This window comes from Capricornis sumatraensis, chromosome 16, assembly GCF_032405125.1.
Source record: "Capricornis sumatraensis isolate serow.1 chromosome 16, serow.2, whole genome shotgun sequence".
Taxonomy (NCBI): Eukaryota; Metazoa; Chordata; class Mammalia; order Artiodactyla; family Bovidae; genus Capricornis; species Capricornis sumatraensis.
Genome location: NC_091084.1, coordinates 39,802,609 through 39,821,871, shown reverse-complemented (window position 1 = coordinate 39,821,871; position 19,263 = coordinate 39,802,609). Strand labels below are relative to the sequence as shown.

The following is a 19,263-nucleotide window of genomic DNA, read 5'->3' as shown; positions in this document are numbered from 1 at the left end:
GAATCCTCCTGCAGTGCGGGAGACCTGGCTTCGATCCTTGGGAAGATCCCCTGGAGAAGGGAAAGGCTACCCACTCCAGTATTCTGGCCTGGAGAATTCCATGGACCATATATAGTCCAAGAGATTGCAAAAAGCCCATTAAATGCCATGGGCTTAGAAAAGCCAAACTCCTATTTAAAAGTCAAATGTATGAAACTGTAGAATCCTATGAATAAACCCACCTAGATACGTTTTTAAAATATTATTAATGTTCATCCTCACAGGAAACAAAGCCATGTGAGTTTTTTAATCTTGGGACAGTTTCTGGTTGTCTCCTCAGGATTGTGTCGGCTCAGCTCAGATACACACTGCTTGCCTACAGCACTTGTGCACTGTGAAGAGTATTCACCCTCCACCAGTTCAGATACTCGGCACTAAAATGTTAATATTGTTACTACCATTTGAGGACTGCTCAGCACTGGGCTCAATATACACTGCTTGTCATCCTATAGCAGCCCTGTAGATGATTACTCACATCTTACATGTGCATTAGGCATAGAGCTTGCCCAGCACCACACAGGCTGTAGGCAGCAAAGGAGGTTCTGAAATCACATGTGTCTGATCTCCAGCTGTGCTCTCCAGAAGCCTGGGCACCACAGATGGCCCGCCAGGCAGCTGGGGCAAATCCTCACCTCAAACACAATTGCTCTACCTCTGTCTGTTTTACATACTGAGTTTTCTAATGTAGATTCATTAAAGGGTTCTGCTGTTAGAAAAAAAGGGAGAAGATGTTGAAAAGCATTAGAAAAAAAATCAACTCTACATTTGAGGTACAACTGCAACAAAAAATGTTACTATTATACCATCTCCCCCCTGGGGGAAGAGGATCTATGTCTGATACTATAGAATTTTGACAATTTATATAGAATTTATATATTCTAGTAGTATAATTTTGATTTGTTCATAACTATTGGCTTAACTTAGTTGAAAAGATGTATATTTTTCTTGCTGCTTGTATATCAACCATACTGGTTGACTGGGAGTGTGAGAATAAAGTCTTGTTTAGGATTTTTCAAATAGTAGAAAAAGTTTTATAGTTGGAATGACAGAGTAATTTTCATTGATACTTCTTTCTAAAAATTATTTTGAGTTAGACTGTTCTTGATTAAAAAAACCTCAAGGTAATTTTAACAACAAAGCTCAGTGGTTCTTTCAACAGTTAAAGATGTACTTTCCTTTTTAATATGATCAGGGAGATGAAGAAGCAAATCTTGGTTTGCCCATCAGTCCCTTCATGGATCGTTCTTCTCCTCAACTAGCAAAACTCCAGGAATCTTTTATCACCCACATAGTGGGTCCCCTGTGTAACTCCTATGATGCTGCTGGTCTGCTACCGGGTCAGTGGATAGAATCAGAAGAGGACGATGATACTGAAAGTTGTTATGAAGAAGAAGATGCTGAAGAATTAGATACAGAGGATGAAGAAATAGAGGACAATCTAAATCCTAGTAAGAATATAGGGATACTATCGTTTCTTTAATGTTATTAATTACAAATGTCCATTTAATTTGGATTTGGGTCTTTCCTTTTAAAGATACAGTAGTTATATCTTAAGTAAGTACTGCCTAAGTGTGCAGACTGAATAATCTTGGTTTGAGTAGCTACTGCTTGGGTACCATGTGAATGCTGTCATACAGTAAGCATTCTGAGTTAAAGCAGCATCTCCGGAGATGTTGTCCTCCAGCCAGTGCTCTTCAGCAGGCTCTGCCTGTGCATGCATGATGGAGCTGCTGCCAAATCTGAACTTAGGTGAGGTGGCTGGTCTCAAGGACTAGGCCTCCTTTGCCTAACCCCTTCTCACACCATGCACCCCTGTTAACATACCCTTCATATAGACTTGGGAATAGTTCATTCAACCCAGTTGGAAGAAGAGGAAAATACATACTCTCTTGACTCTAAGGAAAATCAAGCTTTATGGCATTATGGCTTTGAACTACCAAATTGTAATGCACAGTTTTTCTATATAAAGCAATATAAACCAATGAGTATAAATGGAAAATGAAAAAGACATTGTCACCTTTGCAACTATAAATTAAACTAGTTATTTGCTCTTCAAAGTAGGATTTAAATTATATCTAGCTGATTTTTTTGTTTCCCAAGCATGCTGTATAAATCAGAACAGATAACATAGTGTGGAACAAGATAATAAAAGAACTTTTCCCCACCCTACCTTGTATTCAGCAGTAGCATAGTGAAGAGTAATTGTATGGCATTACCATCTGATGTCATCTTGGGAAAGTTGACTTCAAAAATTATTTATACTCACCAAAATTTTGATAATTGTGTTTAATTCAACACATTTTTAAAAAGTCCCTTAGAAGGATGGTTTTTAACTTTGCATTATTTATCATTTGAAATTTCAATACTATCCTCCTTTCTCCCCACAACTCCCACCTCCCACCATCTTCCCTAATACCTTAACTTATTTTTATCCATAATACTTAACACTGTCTCACACACGAGTGTCTTGCTTCTTTGCTTATCTAGGTCTTCCCACTAGAAAGAGAGCCCCATGGTACAGAGATTGTTTATAACTTTAAACCCAGTGCTTAAATAAATGCCTGGGATGTAACAGGCGCTCAGATAGTTATTGAATGATTGAATCATATTGCTATGATTAGAATACACATGTGTTAAATTTCACAGAACCACAAAGACGGAAAGGCAGACGGCAAATATTTTGTCAGCTAATGCACCATCTCACCGAAAACCACAAGATATGGAAGGAAATCATAGAGGAAGAGGAGAAATGTAAAGCTGATGGGAATAAACTGCAGGTGGAGAATTCTTCCTTACCTCAAGGAGATGAGATTCAGGTCATTGAAGAAGCAGATGAAGAGGAAGAGAGACAGTTGGAATAAAAGAAGAGGCATGTGGAAGAAGTGCCTTGGGCCATGCCTTATGTCGATGTCATTGCCCAGTGCTCACCACCGCTCCTAGGTCGACAGGCCCTAACACTGTGAGAGGATCCTTGCTGTGCCAGCATTTCCCACTCCCATGCACTTTTTCACCACACGGACGAAAAGTATCCTTAAGAGCTTGGTTTCAGTTGACTTGTGTTGCCAAGCCCATACTTAGTGCTTTTACTGGTGTACAAATACTTTGTCATAATACAGCTTTGCTGAGTAGAAGGCTTTTATTGTTCATGAGGCAGGAGCTGTACCTAAAAACTCAAGTAATTCACTGTAGTTTCCTAAGTGGCTAACTTTCTGCTTTTTTAAAGACGTGATTTAAAAAAAAATGAACAACAACAAGGGAATTCCACTCGGCGCCTTCACTGCTATGGCCCAGGTTTAATCTCTGGTTGAGTTCAGTCCCTGGCCAGGGACCTAAGATCCTGCAAGCTGCACAGCACAGCCAAAGACAAACAAAAAACCCCCAAAACAAAAATCCCCACCAAACAGGATTCATATTGTATTTCCAAATGTGTCTTTTATGTCTTTGACTGTTTTGGGGGAGGTGGGGAGGAGCAGTCTCTGTCTATCGAAAAAGAGAAATCCGGTGTTGCCTTTCTGAGGGGTCTGTTTAATGCAGTACACTGTTCAGTGTTCTCCAGCTAGGTTTACCGTGAAGGACTGAGTAACCTTTGTTATATTTAACAAAACCCAGGTGCATCCATTTTTGATGCTTTTTACTGTTTTGTTTTTTAAAATCTACTACTATGTGTATGTTCTTTCTCAGAGTATTCAGGTTTGCCATGGACATCAGAAGTCTGAATTCCAGTCTTATCAACTTTATATTCCATGGTTGAATTTTAAAGCTGTTTAGGTTTAACAGTGAAGGAATTTTATTCTTTAGTCGAAACTGTTATTTTTCCTCTTGCTCAGGATTAGTATTTGTAAACATTGAGTTTAATATAAACACAAATTTGTCAGAAGAAAAACAAAAACCTGTCCTAATATTGACGTTAACCTTTCATGAAACAAGCATTATTCTCTCTTCTTGAATTTGAGACTAATTAAAGCCAAGGAAAAGGAGATGTCTGTCTTTTGCCTTACCACAAAAATCAGATGTAATTAATCGTATCAAAGATAAAGAACAAATGAAATAGTGTGTGCTCTAAAGGTCACATGTTGAATAAGTAATTGAATATGTGCTTAATCTTTAGATCCCTATCTTGGGTGTCATGTGTTTAGTTACTATAAAACCCATGTTCATCTTTCTGTTAATTTCCTTCTGCCTTGAGACTCCATGACAGAAATGACCTATGACTACTCAGTACATCTGGAGCCCAACTACAAGTCTAATTTATGAGATAAAGTAAATGATGGGAGTACTTATTTAATTTTTATATTAAAAGTATTAAATATTTTGGTAATATCATTTACAGAAAAGCATATTAAGATAATTAAATGGACCATATTTACAATGTTTATAAACTTGTTAGGGTCCAGATATATACCCTAGTTGTGAAAATTTTTTGAATATATAAAGTATAAGCCAGAATGATAGCAAGATGGTAGGCCAATATTTTCCATTATTCTTAGAGACCATATTATATTTTGAATCCATGTGGCTTTAGAAAATAAGTTGTGTAGCATTTTTCACTTTCCAAGATAATTCCTTTCTTAAAATTAATTTTTATTAGCATATGGTTGATTTACAACGGTGTGTTGGTTTCTGCTGTGTGGCAGAGTGAGTCAGTTATACATATGCTCACTCTTTTAGCTTCTGTTCCCATATAGGTCATTACAGAGTATTGAATAGAGTTTTCCTGTGCCAGGTAATTCCTTTATGATGTCAGCAAGCAATTTCTTAACTATCTGGATCATATAGCTTACCTGAAAGATTTCAGTTAAAGACCCATGGAAGTGTTGAAAGTTTTGATCCTGTATAATATCAGAATATTTAATGAATCACTAAGCTTTATTTATTTGATACTTTGAGTGCTGAACTCCTTCCTACTATTTTTGCTACCATTGTCACATCATTGTAAACTGGTCCCTCATTACTGAGTAATAAAATTTTATCTAATTTATTGAGTTTGCCTTTACAGTGTATATATCCTTTGCTTCTGTTTCTCTAGAGTACATTTTCTATACTGCAGAAATATATTTCTGCTACTGCAAAGTACATATATATATATAAATTCATACACATGCATATGTACATAATGAGACAAATTTCCTTACTGTTTTACTAAAACATTGTATTGGGTTTTTTAATGTATATTTTTATTTTCTCAAAAGAAGCATGTTTTTATGCTATTAAATGATATTACTGAAAACTCATTAACTAAGTTAACCCTTAAATTATTTAACCTTTACTAAGTAATTGACATATATTAAAATAACCCAAATACTAAAGAAGTATTCTTCCTGAAACTTAAATTCATAAATTATAAGAAATGAATGTGAGTGTGTTAAGTATAAACAACACTAGTAGATGGAATCTTACTTGAGAAATTGCAGCCAGTCATATTGCAGGTCTTATTTTGGTTATTAATGAATGAGACTAATTTTTTAATTAGACTCACTTTCATCATGAATTCGCTGTTTTAAGTCACTGGTCTTATAAATAATCTTGTAGTGCTATAATATCTGTGTGTTTACTGACATTTTTCTCCATAAAAGGCTACTTTTTAAAGTTACTTCATGATTTGAAGACTGTTCTCCTGCTCTTCTCACTCTTATGCTGTTGAATTTTTCTACTTATTTTTATAAGAATCCTAGGAATTCTGGCACTGCTTCAGTCTCTGTCTATATTGCACCATCTCATTAGAACAGCCTTCACAAAGGAGATGAGTAGAGCCAACCCTTTCTTTACTGTAGCTGCCAGGCCAGTCAGGTGGGGGCCCTTCATGAAGGTGGTTCATAAAGGGCCTTTTAAAGCACACACAACAGGACACTTAAAACCCTTTCAATTTTTCCCCATTTCCCTTTGGAATAAAGTTTAACCTGTAAGTGACAATTAGATTCACATTTTGTGAGGATCATTCAACTAACATACCATGTTGAGTGGAAGAGTAAGATTAGATATGGGGAGACCTCAGTGATCTAAATAGACTAGGATGGGTTCTAGGTCAACAGCAAAGTAAATGGACTTGAGATTTAAAACATAGAATCAGTCTGCCCCAATTAATTGGATGTGATGGTAAGAAAAATGATGAGAGTAACTTTCAGGTTTCTGATCGGGACAACTGTCAGTGTCATTCACAGAGGTAGGGTATGCCAGAGAAGGAGATTTTGGGTGTGATAGGTGTGTACGTGTTCTGTTGGTTCTCTCTCTCTCTCTCTGGAGAACTTTGACAAAATCGCCAAACACAAGGAAACCAGTGTAAGAAAGAATAGCAGAAATAGCAGATTTAGACTTCCCAATATCTTCAGATCATACATCACATTATCAAGTGAAAGTGAAGTCGCTCAGTCGTGTCCGACTCTTAGCGACCCCATGGACTGCGGCCCACCAGGCTCCTCCATCCATGGGATTTTCCAGGCAAGAGTACTGGAGTGGGGTGCCATTGCCTTCTCCCACATTATCAAAAACAATACAAAATAACGATGTATGAAATGTTTAAGAAAATAAAACACGGAATGACAAAGGTGAACAAACAGTAAGAAAATTTAAAACCATCCAAACTTCTCGGTACCAACAATGGAAACCAGAAGAGACTATCTTCTCACTCACGATGTGTTAGGTGTTATTCTTAGTGATAACAAAAAAATATGCAAGGTACTTATATTACAATCCTTATAATGTAGGTATATTTTTGTCGCAACCCTCATAGGTATATTTTTTGTCACAACCTTTGTAGGTATTATTATCTGTTGTGGAGGGAAGAAATTCACCAGGTACATAAAACAAATGTACTTATCTGTTAGTCTCAAAGACGCATAAATCAAAAGTTGGTAGAACTAGAGAAAATTGACAAATCTACAACTCAAGCAGGAGACTTAACACTCAGTAAGTTAAATAGACCAGAAGTTGGTAAAAATATAAATAGCACAATGAACAGTCTTGATTTGTTGGACATACACTGAACCTCAAATCCAACAAAGAATGTTTTCTTAAACATTTATAAAAGTTGAACACAGGAACTGTATTCAATATCCTTAATAAACCCTAATGGAAAAGAAAAAAAAAAGTTGACTACATGCTTGTCTATAAAACAAGTTTCAATAAATTTCAAAGCTGTATCAAACCATGTTCCATGATCACAAAACAATTAATTAGAAATAAATAGCGAAGAACTCCGAAAACTATGAATGCTGGATAGATTAAAGAAATTGCTCCTAAATAACTTCAGAGTCAAAAATGGCAACAGGAGGGCGCTAGTGGTAAACAGCTGCCTGCCAATGCAGGAGATACAAGAGATGTGGAGTTCGATCCCTGGGTCTGGAAGATCCCCTGGAGAAGGAAATAGCAACCCACTCCAGTACTCTTGCCTGGAAAGTTCCATGGGCAGAGGAGCCTGGTGGGCTACAGTGCTTGAGGTCATGAAGAGTCAGACACGGCTGAGCACATGTGCACACCCATTTCACAGGAGAGGAAAATAAGACTCGACAGAGACCACATGACTAGAAAGTGAAAGAAGAGGACAGATGGGAAAACTGGCAAGGAACTCGAGAGAGAAAGTTACAGCCCTTTCTCTGTCACTAACGTAGGTAGATGACCTTTCCCTCTTGGCCTGTTGCTGCACCTGAGAACGTTGCTCTGGAGAGGTCCTTCGAGTTCTCTACTATGAAATGTTCTCATTTCCTTTCATAGCCTTTCACAGGCTCTTCATCTGGGAAGCTTTCTAAACCTGATGCCCAGGCCACAAACCAGACCAGTTTAATCAGAATGTGGAGGAAAGGGTGGAACTTGGCTATCGGCATTTTGCAAAAGTCCCACAAGATTCCAGTGAGCATCTACGGTTGAGAACCAATAGACTAGAAGTGCTTGAGGGACAGGCATGAAAGAGGAACACCCAGATCTGCCTTACTCTGCCTGTCATCCCCACCATCATCCTCTATCACCTGCTCCTCAGGTACCTCCTTCCTGTCCTAGGGCTGCTGCTGAAGCTCCGGTCAGGATACACCCCTTAACTGCTTTCCCCTACATCTGCTGTCCCCTTCCTGTTGATGGCCCAAAGGGACTCTGCAGGTTAAACATTCACAGCCAGAATTCCTGAGCGCTCCTGTGGTTAGGACTCTGTGCTTCCACGCTGGGGGTATGGGCTGGATTCTTGGTCGGGAATCCTGTAAGCTTGGAGCGGGGGGCGGGGGGAGGGAAAAAAATTCACAGCCATCTCTAGCTGCCCTGGGATTAGTCTGTCAGATGATGGCAGAAACTGCTCTTGCTCCTGATTCTAATGGAATAATTTACGGTAAATGGTCTCCTAAGAAGCCCAGTCCCCTTAGACAAATGGAGGTAAGCAAGGGCTGCCTCTAATGGGATGAAGGACCAGAAATGAGCTGTCCAAATGGAGTGGGTGTCGAAGCAGCTGCTGTATTAAGTGAAAGTCACTGAAGGCTTCAAATCCTTCTTGTTAATTAGACGCTCCTGGTGAGGAGGTGCAACAAAGAGACCCGCAAAACCCAAGCTTCAGGCTCCAGGGTGGGATTTCCAATTAGAAAAGGCCCCAGGAGAGGTAATGTTGGGGGCAGAGGTCCCCAGTTCCCCATTTACTTCCTATATCCTTCCTTTACCCCTTCTTCCCACCCTCACCCCTGCTCTGCCCTAGTGTCTGAAAAGATTTCTTGGAGTCTTATTCTTACTCAGTTTAAGAGGGAATTTCTGTTCCAAACCCCTCCTCTGGGCTGCGGTGTCCTCCACTTGAGTGTAAGAGCAGCCGAGATTACGATGCCTGATACCTCCTGGCACTGTTCCATTCTGGGAACCAGGACTCTGAGGAGTCACTAATCAGGAAACATTTATCACGTCCATAACCTTTCCCATTAAGAGGGATGCTGCTCAGCACTGTTTATCCATTATTAATTCACTCATTCAACAAATATTTATTTTCAACACCAACAGGTGAATCTCATGTTTCTTATACAAGTAGTGTACAGCCCAAGAGCAGAGATAAGTATGTGCACATGGCAGGACACTCACTGGAGCTACAGCTCAAATGCTACACAGAGATGTCACTGACAAAAATCCCTTATCGATATGCTCCAGTTCATGCTCATTTGATCAGGGGCAACCACATGGATCTAGAAAAGGCAGAGGAACCAGAGATCAAATTGGGAACATCCGTTGGATCATCAAAAAAGCAAGAGTTCCATAAAAACATCTACTTCTGCTTTATTGACTATGCCAAAGACTTTGACGGTGTAGACCACAACAAACTCTGGAAAATTCTTAGAGATGGGAATAGCAGATCACCTGACTTGCCTCTTGAGAAATCTACATGCAAGTCAGGAAGCAACAGCTAGAACTGGACATGAAACAACAGACTGGTTCCAAGTAGGGAAAGGAGTTGGGTCAAGGTTGTATATTGTCACCCTGCTTATTTAACTTCTATGCAGAGTACATCATGAGAAACGCTGGGCTGGAAGAAGCACAAGCTGGAATCAAGATTGCTGGGAGAAATATCAATAACCTCAGACATGCAGATGACACCACCCTTATGGCAGAAAGTGAAGAGGAACTAAAAAGCCTCTTGATGAAAGTGAAAGAGGAGAGCGAAAAAGTTGGCTTAAAACTCAACATTCAGAAAACTAAGATCATGGCATCCAGTCCCATCACTTCATGGCAAATAGATGGGGAAACAGTGGAATTAGTGGCAGACTTTATTTTTTTAGGCTCCAAAATCACTGCAGATGATGACTGCAGCCATGAAATCAAAAGGCGCTTGCTCCTTGGAAGAAAACCTATGACCAACTTAGCATATTAAAAACCAGAGATATTACTTTGCCAACAAAGGTCTGTCTAATCAAAGCTATGGTTTTTCCAGTAGTCATGCCTGGATGTGAGAGTTGGACTATATAGACAGCTGAGTGCCGAAGAATTGATGCTTTTGAACTGTGGTGTCAGAGAAGACTCTTGAGAGTCCTTTAGACTGCAAGGAGATCAATCCAGTTAATCCTAAAGGAAATCAGTCCAGATTCTTTATTGGAAGGACTGATGCTGAAGCTGAAACTCCAATACTTTGGCCACCTGATGGGAAGAACTGACTCATTTGAAAAGACCCTGATGGTGGGAAAGATTGAAGGCGGGAGGGGAAGGGGACAACAGAGGATGAGATGGTTGGATGGCACCACAGACGCAATGGACATGGGTTTGGGTGAACTCTGGGAGTTGGTGATGGACAGGGAGGCCCCATGTGCTGCAGTCCATGGGGCTGCAAAGATTCAGACACAACTGAGCAGCTGAACTGAACTGACTAAATCATTATTTGCAGTATGTAAGGAGACTTCTGGGAGGAAAAAGTTAGACTGCGGTCATTCCCCTGGTTGATGTGATGACTATCTTGGACTTATACAAATATCTAATTGTTATGTTGCACACATGAAACAAATATGCCAAATATGGCTATTAAAAAAAAAAAGACCTAGTAAGTGGTGAGGGGAAACCAGTATTGTAGACGCAGACACTTTCTGCTTATGTGTGCCAGACTAATTTCTAGACCCCCATCTGCTGGCAGACATTGGACACTTACACTGTATACATCTATTACACTGTATACCACTTACACTGAATACATCAATTTCAGAAATGGACAGGACTGAGTTTGCCTGTGAAGGTCCACCTGTTATAGCTGAACTTGGCAGGAAAAGGTAGACAGTAATACCTGCAACACCTTAACCTTCTGAAGACAACACTGAGACAATTTAGGGATTGAATGAGAGAGAGAAAATAGAAAGGTCTGATTGCCTACCTTTCCTTTCTGGAAAACATTCTGTCTCCAGTGGTTTAGACCACCTTTTTGGAACCATATGACCTCTGGCCACAGTTGACTGATTCAGGAATTTACACCAAACCCAAATTCTAACCCATAGATTAAGCTTAGTCCATCACATTCCTCCTCAATAATTTGGACTAGTAAGGAACTATCAGATAAGAGATGCTGGACTAAAAGTTCATTGCAATGGGTCTAATTCATATGTTGAAACCTAATCCCCAGTGTGGTGGTGTTAAGTGGGCCTTTGGAAGGCAGTTAGGCCAAGAGGGCTATTATGCACAGAAGGATTAACATCAGAAGTTGAATAATGGGAATTCCCTGGCAGTCCAGTGGTTATGACTGCCATGGGCCCAGGGTTCAATCTCTACTCAGGGAACTAAAATCCCACAAGCTGCTTGGTGCACCCCCTCAAAATTTTTTTTATTAATGTAATTAAGCACATTAACCAATTAAAGAAGAAGAAAGAGTTACTACCTTGATAAATACAAAAAATAATAAAAGTCAATCATTTAAGAAAAAGAAGAGGAATGAAAAAAGAATGGATGAATGGAAGAGAGGGAAAAAATATAAACCTAAAACGTAAGTTTGGGGGGTATGCATCAAAGAAATGATAGTGTCCCATATTTAACAATGAAATGTTAGTCATTCCCTTAAACAGACAGGAATGCTCACCATCACTTTTCATCAGCACTCTACTGGAGGTTCTAACCAAAACAGTAAGAAATAAAATCCATAAAAATTGGAAAGGACAAAACATACCAGTCATTATTTATAGATGATATGATTGTCTAATAGGAAATCCCAAAGAATTGAGAAAAGAATTAAAGTATTCAAAATAGAAATTTTAGCATTATTGTCACATACTATTCTACTGCATTTCCCCCATCAGCTCAGGTGGTACAGAATCTGCCTGCAATGCAGGAGACCAAGGTTCACCTCTGGGTTGGGAAAATACCCTGGAGAAGGGAATGGCAACCCACTCCAGTATTCTTGCCTGGAGAATTCCATGGACAGAGGAGCCTGGCGGGCTACAGTCCGTGGGGTTGCAAAGAGTTGGCCACAACTGAGTGACTAACACCTTCATTGCATTTTCAGAGAACAGCATCAACCTGTGCTGTCACCAGTTTCAGCTTGGAAATGATCCCCAAGTTCAGGGTTCCAGACACATACTTTAATTCTCTTGAGGCTTCACACATAGTCAAAAGTCCCAGCTGGCAGGGGGTGGGGGAGGGTGAAGGAGAGGGGGGTGGTCCTTGCTTTTTCAAAGGAAAGCTTTTAAAGAGGATATTCACTGTTAAATGTCATCAGAAAGACAGACAGTGTAAGTGGAGATCTGGTTGCTAACGCTTTGTCTTGATCTATTTTCCCTTAATAGGCGTTTCAGTATCATCAGCCTGAATGAAGACAAAGAAGATCCAAAAAGATATAAAATATCCACCATTAAGAAGACTTAGTATGATTCATTGCATTTAAGTTCAAATAACTGCTTTCAGAAAAGGATAAATGGAGAAGGGCTGATTTAATAAGCCCTCTCATGATAACAGCCCTGAGAGCTGTTGTCAATTACCTATGTTCCTCTGGTTAAGGAAAAAAATAAAAAAGCAAAAAGTGTCTTAACTTGCATTTCTCAAAATATACTGCCTGCATCCACCCCATTCTGAAACAGCCAGATAAAATAAATGGAACATTGGTAAATTAAAAGTCCAGAGAAGAGTGATAAGAGCCAAATCAGATAAAGAACCTATGATATTTTAGCCAGGAGAAGCAAAGATTCACAGGGGAACCAAAGTGGAAGCTTTCTTCAATGTTTAAAGGTTGCGTGGGGGAAAGAAAGTGAAGTCGCTCAGTCGTGTCTGACTCTTTGAGACCCCTTGGACTGTAGCCTATCAGGCTCCTCCGTCCATGGGATTTTCCAGGCAAGAGTGCTGGAGTGGATTGCCATTTCCTTCTCCAGGGGATCTTCCCGACCCAGGAATCAAACCCGGGTCTCTCACATTGCAGGCAGATGCTTTTACCGTCTGAGCCACCAGGAAGACATGTTCAAATCCCATGAGACCAGACAGAACGTTCAAATAATGACATGAACTTCGATGGTTCGGACTTTGTGTAGTATATGTACATATATCATGTAAAAAAACACAGTTCAACTCTAATTGTTTTTTGCTATTCAAAATGCCAGCCCAGCATTGATGGAATGTCACTTCTTTTTTTAAAGAAAAGCTGAAAATATGGATATCACAAGATATCTAGATTTTTAAAAAAACATAAGAAATCTGGATTTTTTTAAATGTCAAAGTTAAGTTTTATTTAAATCAAACCTAAAAAATAAACATTCTGGAACAAACTTCTATGTAGGAGTGTGGTTTCCCCCACATCACCAATGAGCAATTCTCTGAGAGCACCTGAGTGTCCTACAGTTCAACTCTGACACTGTTTACCCAGAGACAGCATCAAATCCCACAAGCTGAGGGCTCAGTCCCATAAAACAGCTCTCCCCTTCAAATGCCAGTCTCAAGTCCACGTTGTTACCTGTACTTCTGACCAACCAGCTATAAACCAGACTCCCACAACCCTCTCCTTGGATTCAATTTGCTAGACCAGCTCACAGAACTTAGAAAACCAATTTACTCACCAGACGGAGTGGCTTTTTACCGAAGATATTAAAACATAGGAGCCAGCAGCCAGATGAAAAGATTCTCAGGGCAACAAAGGAAATTCAGTCCTCTTGGAGTTTGGAGACTGGTACAGCAGCCCGTTAGAGACATTCTGCTTTACCAACTGGGAAGTCTTCGAAACCCTGCCTTCTGGGTTTTTAATGGAGGCTTCACTACACAGGTGTGGTTGATCTGTAGGCACTGGTGATTAACTAAACCTCCAGAATCTGTCTCCTTCTAGGTAACCAGGGGGCGGGGCTGAAAGTTTCAAGCCTCTAAACAATTTGGTTCCCTGATAATCAGCCCCAGTCCTTAGGTGCTTTCCAAAATCACCTCATTAACATAAACCCAATTGTTGTGGAAAAACACTTGTTATGAATAACAAGACACCCATTTGCCTTTATGCCTCTGAAGAGTATTTTTCGGAATTGAGGACAACAGACAAAATACTGTAACAAAACTTGCTCCCACTGGTCTTATTGTTTAGGAAACCTCCAAGGTTTGGGGAACTGTGAGCCAGGAACTGTGGATGAAAACCAAATACTATATTTATTGTGAGTTTTGAATCAGGAATTTAGAGATGGCTCAGGATCTCTCATGGGTTCATAATTAGATGATAGCTAGGTCTGCAGGCATCTTAAGGTTTAAGGAGAATTTATTTCCAAGTTGGCTCACTTGCGTGGTTGGCAGGTTGGCAAGTTGCTCTGGGCAACTGGTCAGTTCAGTTCAGGCACTCGGTCGTGTCCCACTCTTTTCGACCCCATGGACTGCAGCGTGCCAGGCTTCCCTGTCCATCACCAATTCCTGGAGCTTGTTCAAACTCATGTCCATTAAGTCAGTGATGCCATCCAGCCATCTCATCCTCTGTCATCCCCTTCTCCTCCTGCCTTCAATCTTTCCCAGTATCAGGGTCTTTTCCAAGGAGTCAGTTCTTTACATCAGGTGGCCAAAGTATTGGAATTTCAGCTTCAGCATCAGTCCTTCCAAAGAATATTCAGGACTGATCTTTAGAATTGACTGGTTGGATCTCCACACTGTCCAAGGGACTCTCAAGAGTCTTAACACCACAGTTCAAAAGCATCAATTCTTTGGCCGTTGGTGGGAGGCCTCAATTTCTCTCCACGTGGGCCTCTCCCCAGGACTGCTTGAGTGTCATCATGGCATAGTGGCTGGCTTCCTCAGTCAGAGAAACCAAGGTGAAAAGCTGCAATGCTTTTAGATAAGCCTTAGAATTTGTGCACCACCACTTTCATCATGTTCCATCCCTCCCACTGACCAGCTGTGATTAACAAGGTTATTAGACCAGGTGAGGGTCACTGAGGGTATTTTTGGAGGTTGGCTACCACGTTCTGTATGTTGGTGTTCCTTGTTTTTTTTAATGTTATTTATCCTGGAGCTTTCTCCAGATCACTACAAGAAAACTTCCTGACTATAAAGTTATTACCACTATAATAGTATATCCTATTACAGGATATATTATTCCTCTATTGATAGATATGTATTGTTACATTGACCTTTTTTGTTCCCTTTTGCTATTAGAAATAACACATCAGTGAATAACCTGGCACTTATGTCTCTTCTTAAGTGTTCAAGTATATCTGCAGGAGAGATTCTAAGAATTAGAGCTGTTCTAAAGCAAAATACATCTATTATTTGATAGATAATGCCAAATTCCCTTCCAGAGGAAAATGTGTGTGAATTTGTAGTTTCATCACCCACGTATGAAAGGGCATGTTTCAGCACTACCTTCTCAATAGTGATTATTGTCGAGTTCTATTGCAGGAAGGGGGATCTCTTCCAGGGCCCGAGAGCGGGCACTCATAAATGCATTGTCCAAGGAGACACATGCACTGACAAAGCAAGAGATTTTATTGGGAAAGGGTGCCCAGGTGGAGAGCAGATGCCTACGGGAACCCAGAAGAGCTGCTCTGCCACATGGCTCACAGCATCAGGTTTTATGACAATGGGATTAGTTTCCAGATTGTCTTTGGCCAATTATTCTGATTCAGGGTCCTTCCTGGGGGCACAGGCATTGCTCAGCCAAGATGAATGAGAGTGAGAATCCTGGGAGGTGGTCGGACATGAGACATCTCCTTTTGACCTTTCCTGAGTTCTTCCGGGTTTTGGTGACTCGTTAATTCCATGATCCTTACCAGGACCTCCTGTCATAACAACTCAAGCACATGGTTACCATGGTGGCTGGCCAGGTGGGCAGTTTCAGTCAGTGTGTTTCCCCTAACAGTTCTATGATTTTTGCTATATGATAGATGAGATATGTCATCTTAGTAAAGTTTACATTTGCATTTCTTTTTTTGAGTGAGGTTATCTTTTTAGATGTTTACAATGTGGTGTATGTTATGTGAACTGTCATACCTGGCCCTTTGACCAATGCTTCTCTGGTGGCTCAGACAGTAAAGTGTCTGTCTACAATGCAGGAGACCTGGGTTCAATCCCTGGGTCGGGAAGATCTCCCGGAGAAGGAAATGGCAACCCACTCCAGTATTTGTGCCTGGAAAATCTCATGGATGGAGGAACCTGGTAGGGTCCATGGGGTTGGACACGACTGAGCAACTTCACTTTCTTTCTTTTCTTTCTTTCTGACCAATGTTTTCTAATGCATTATTGAAACTTTTCCTTCAGTGTTCTTATATTAGGGAGATTAGCCATTTGTTGGCAATAAGATTTGCCTATTTCTTCCCAGCTTGTTTCCACTTATACTATTGTTTGCCTTGTAGTGGATTTATGTTGTTGTTTTTATGTTGTGTTTTATGTTTCTATAGTACATCCTGCAATAGAATATGTAACGCTATATAAAGAATAAACAAGTTTTATATGTAGCAATATGGAGAGATCACCAGGATAAATATTAAGCAAAACAAAAAAGAGTTTACAGAATGTAAACAAAGGAGGCAACAGCCATTCAGCCTTCAGCCATTGCAGCAGCTACCCCCACCCCCCCAACCCCACCCCCACCCACCACCACTGTGCACACCCTGAATGGAGAAAAAACAAGATACTGGCTATAGACAGTTAAGGTGCATGTCAAAGGAAGAGTTTAAATAAGTCCAGATGTCCATCTATCCATACACAGAAAAGTGCTGAACTCATTAACTTTAGAAGTCTGGTTTTTCCTTAACTAGCAGTAATATTTCGATGTTCGACCATTGAGTTTCTGTTTGGTTGCTTTTTGCAAAAACTCCAATATATCCTGCCTTCTCCCTTATCTCTAAGAGGCTGTATCTAAGGCTTAAATCCTCAGTAATACCCCGCAAACAGCACAATCCTCAACATTTAGACTGCGCATTTTTTTCAGTCTATAGTAGTAATATCAAGTATATGCCATGGGATATGGGTTCAAATGTTTTAACTGGTTACCAAATGACTAAAAGTAGTAGTACCATTTACTAAAAAGTCCATCTTTACTCCACTGACTTGAAATTCTTTTATGTACTTGAATTTCTTTGTTTCTTTTCAACTCTATCCATGCCATGACAACTATTTTAATTAGCCAAACTCAAAGTATATTTCAAAACCTGATGGGGTAAAACCCCCACACTGGTATCGTTTGTGGCTATTCTTTTATCTTTTTACGTGAATTTTAGAAAAAGCTTGTCTAGTTTTATGGGGAAAAAACAAACAGACAAAAGAAACTACACGGTTTCATTAAATTCACACCTTAGCCTAGGGAGAACCAACATCTTTGTGTTGTCTTCTTATCCAAGAACATATTTATTCAATTGTCAAAGTCTCCTCTTTAGCTCTGTAGGGGAGCAGAATTTGCCACCCTAAAATTTATCTCTGTGACATATTGTTTTAAGCTGATTATTTTCAGAGAAACGGCAGACTTGGGGAAATCTCTAAAACCTCAGTGAAGTTTACACTTTTTAGGGAAAACTCCAATTGTAAGAGTGTCTCTGTACCAGAAAATAAACAAAGCTCCAGAAACTCTTGGGAGAAGTGAACGACTTAAATCTGCATCACACTTGCGTGTTTATTGTGCTCTTCTTGGTAACCTCCCAGGACTGACTTTTTCCCACCTTGATCCTCCTCTTCTGTCTTTAGCTGAGAAAGGTATTTAACCCGAGGGCTTCAGCCATTTTGGCAAGTTACTCAGTGTTCTGAGACCCCTCCCATGTACATATGTTTTAAAATTTTGTTTGATTTTTTTGTTACTCTCAATTTAATTCTTATATATACAAGAGGAATGCAGAAATGTACAGGAAAATTTCTTTCTCCCTGACAGCTCCTTCAAGAATGTTTTAATGTTTTCTCCACTCATCTTTTGCATGTTCTTGTTGTTTATAAGGGGCTCCCTTGGTGGCTCAGCTGGTAAAGAATCTGCCTGCAATGCAGGAGACCTGGGTTTGATCCCTGAGTTGGGAAGATCCCCTAGAGAAGGGAAAGGCTACCCACTCCAGTATTTATTATGTTATGTTTATTCCCAGTATTTTTTTTTTTTTAAATTGAAAAATAGTACTTTTTCTTCCATATATCTACTAATGGTTTCTGTATATATAACAGCTATTGATTTTATGTAAATCTTATATCCTGCTTATATCGTGTTGACTCTTTGTGACCCCATGGACTGCAGCATACCAGGCTTCCTGGTCCTTCAGTATCTCCGGGAGTTTGCTCAAACTCATGCACTTTGAGTCGGTGATATCATCCATTTCATCCTCTGTTCCCCCCTTCTCCTTCCCTCAATCTTTCCCAGCATCAGGGTTTTTTCCAATGAATCAGCTCTTTGCATCAAGTGGCCAAAGTATTGGAGCCTCAGCTTCAGCATTAGTCCTTCCAATGAATATTCAGGACTGATCTCCTTTAGGACTGACTGGTTGGCTCTCCTTGCAGTCCAAGGGACTCTCAAGAGTCTTCTCCAACACCACAGTTCAAAAGCATCAATTCTTCGGCACTCAGTCTTCCCTCTGGTCCAACTCTCACACCTGTACATGATTACTGGAAAAATCATAGCTTTGATGACAGGAACCTTTGTCAGCAAATATCCTATTACTCTATTAAATAACCTTACTTTCTATTTCTTTTCATAGATTGTATAGGAATCCAGTCATATTATCTGCAAATAAAAAGTTTTATTCTCTTAAAGTCTCTTAACCTAATGTTGTTACCGTGCTAGTGAACACCCTCAATACAACGTGAAAACAGAATGGCGAAAGTGGACTCATTTTCTTGTTTGTAACTTTAAGGGAATCCCTCCAATATTTTCACATCAGTTTTGGAATGTGTATATATAATACATGATGAGGGACAGGAAGGCTTGGCATGCTGCAGTCCATGGGGTTGCAAAGAGTCAGACACAACTGGGCAACTGAACAAAAACATATATAATACACATTATAGCTTTATATATATATATAGTGTATATATATATAGTATATATACTATTTGCTATATATATATATATAAAATATATTGTAGAGTATATATGTGTTATTTGCGTGTGTGGGTGTATATATATATGGTTTGGTTTTTTTTTGTCACACCATGAAGCATGTGGGATCTTAAGTTTCCTGACTAGACATTGAACCTCCACCACTGCATTAAGCTCAGAGTCTTAACCACTGTACCACCAGGGAAGTCCCCTAGAGGTGTATATATGTATATATTGATGTATTCATTCTATCAATTTGTATTTCACTCAATGCTAAATTTTGTCAAATGTCTTTTCAGTATGTATGAGCTTGTCCGTATGAGTTTTTTCTTTAAATGATTAATAATAATAAA

The 19,263-nt window shown here is 39.7% G+C and overlaps 1 protein-coding gene across 1 annotated transcript in view; it reads left to right on the top strand.

The window, feature by feature from the left end:
* Positions 1-5,046, top strand: part of PDE3B (phosphodiesterase 3B) — a 179,311-nt gene extending 174,265 nt beyond the window's left edge. The window contains exons 15-16 of the mRNA XM_068988166.1: positions 1,232-1,487; positions 2,686-5,046. Of these exons, the coding sequence (XP_068844267.1) occupies positions 1,232-1,487; positions 2,686-2,900 (471 nt within the window). The 3' untranslated portion in view covers positions 2,901-5,046. The remainder of the gene's footprint in view (positions 1-1,231; positions 1,488-2,685) is intronic.
* Positions 5,047-19,263: the final 14,217 nt, after the last annotated feature.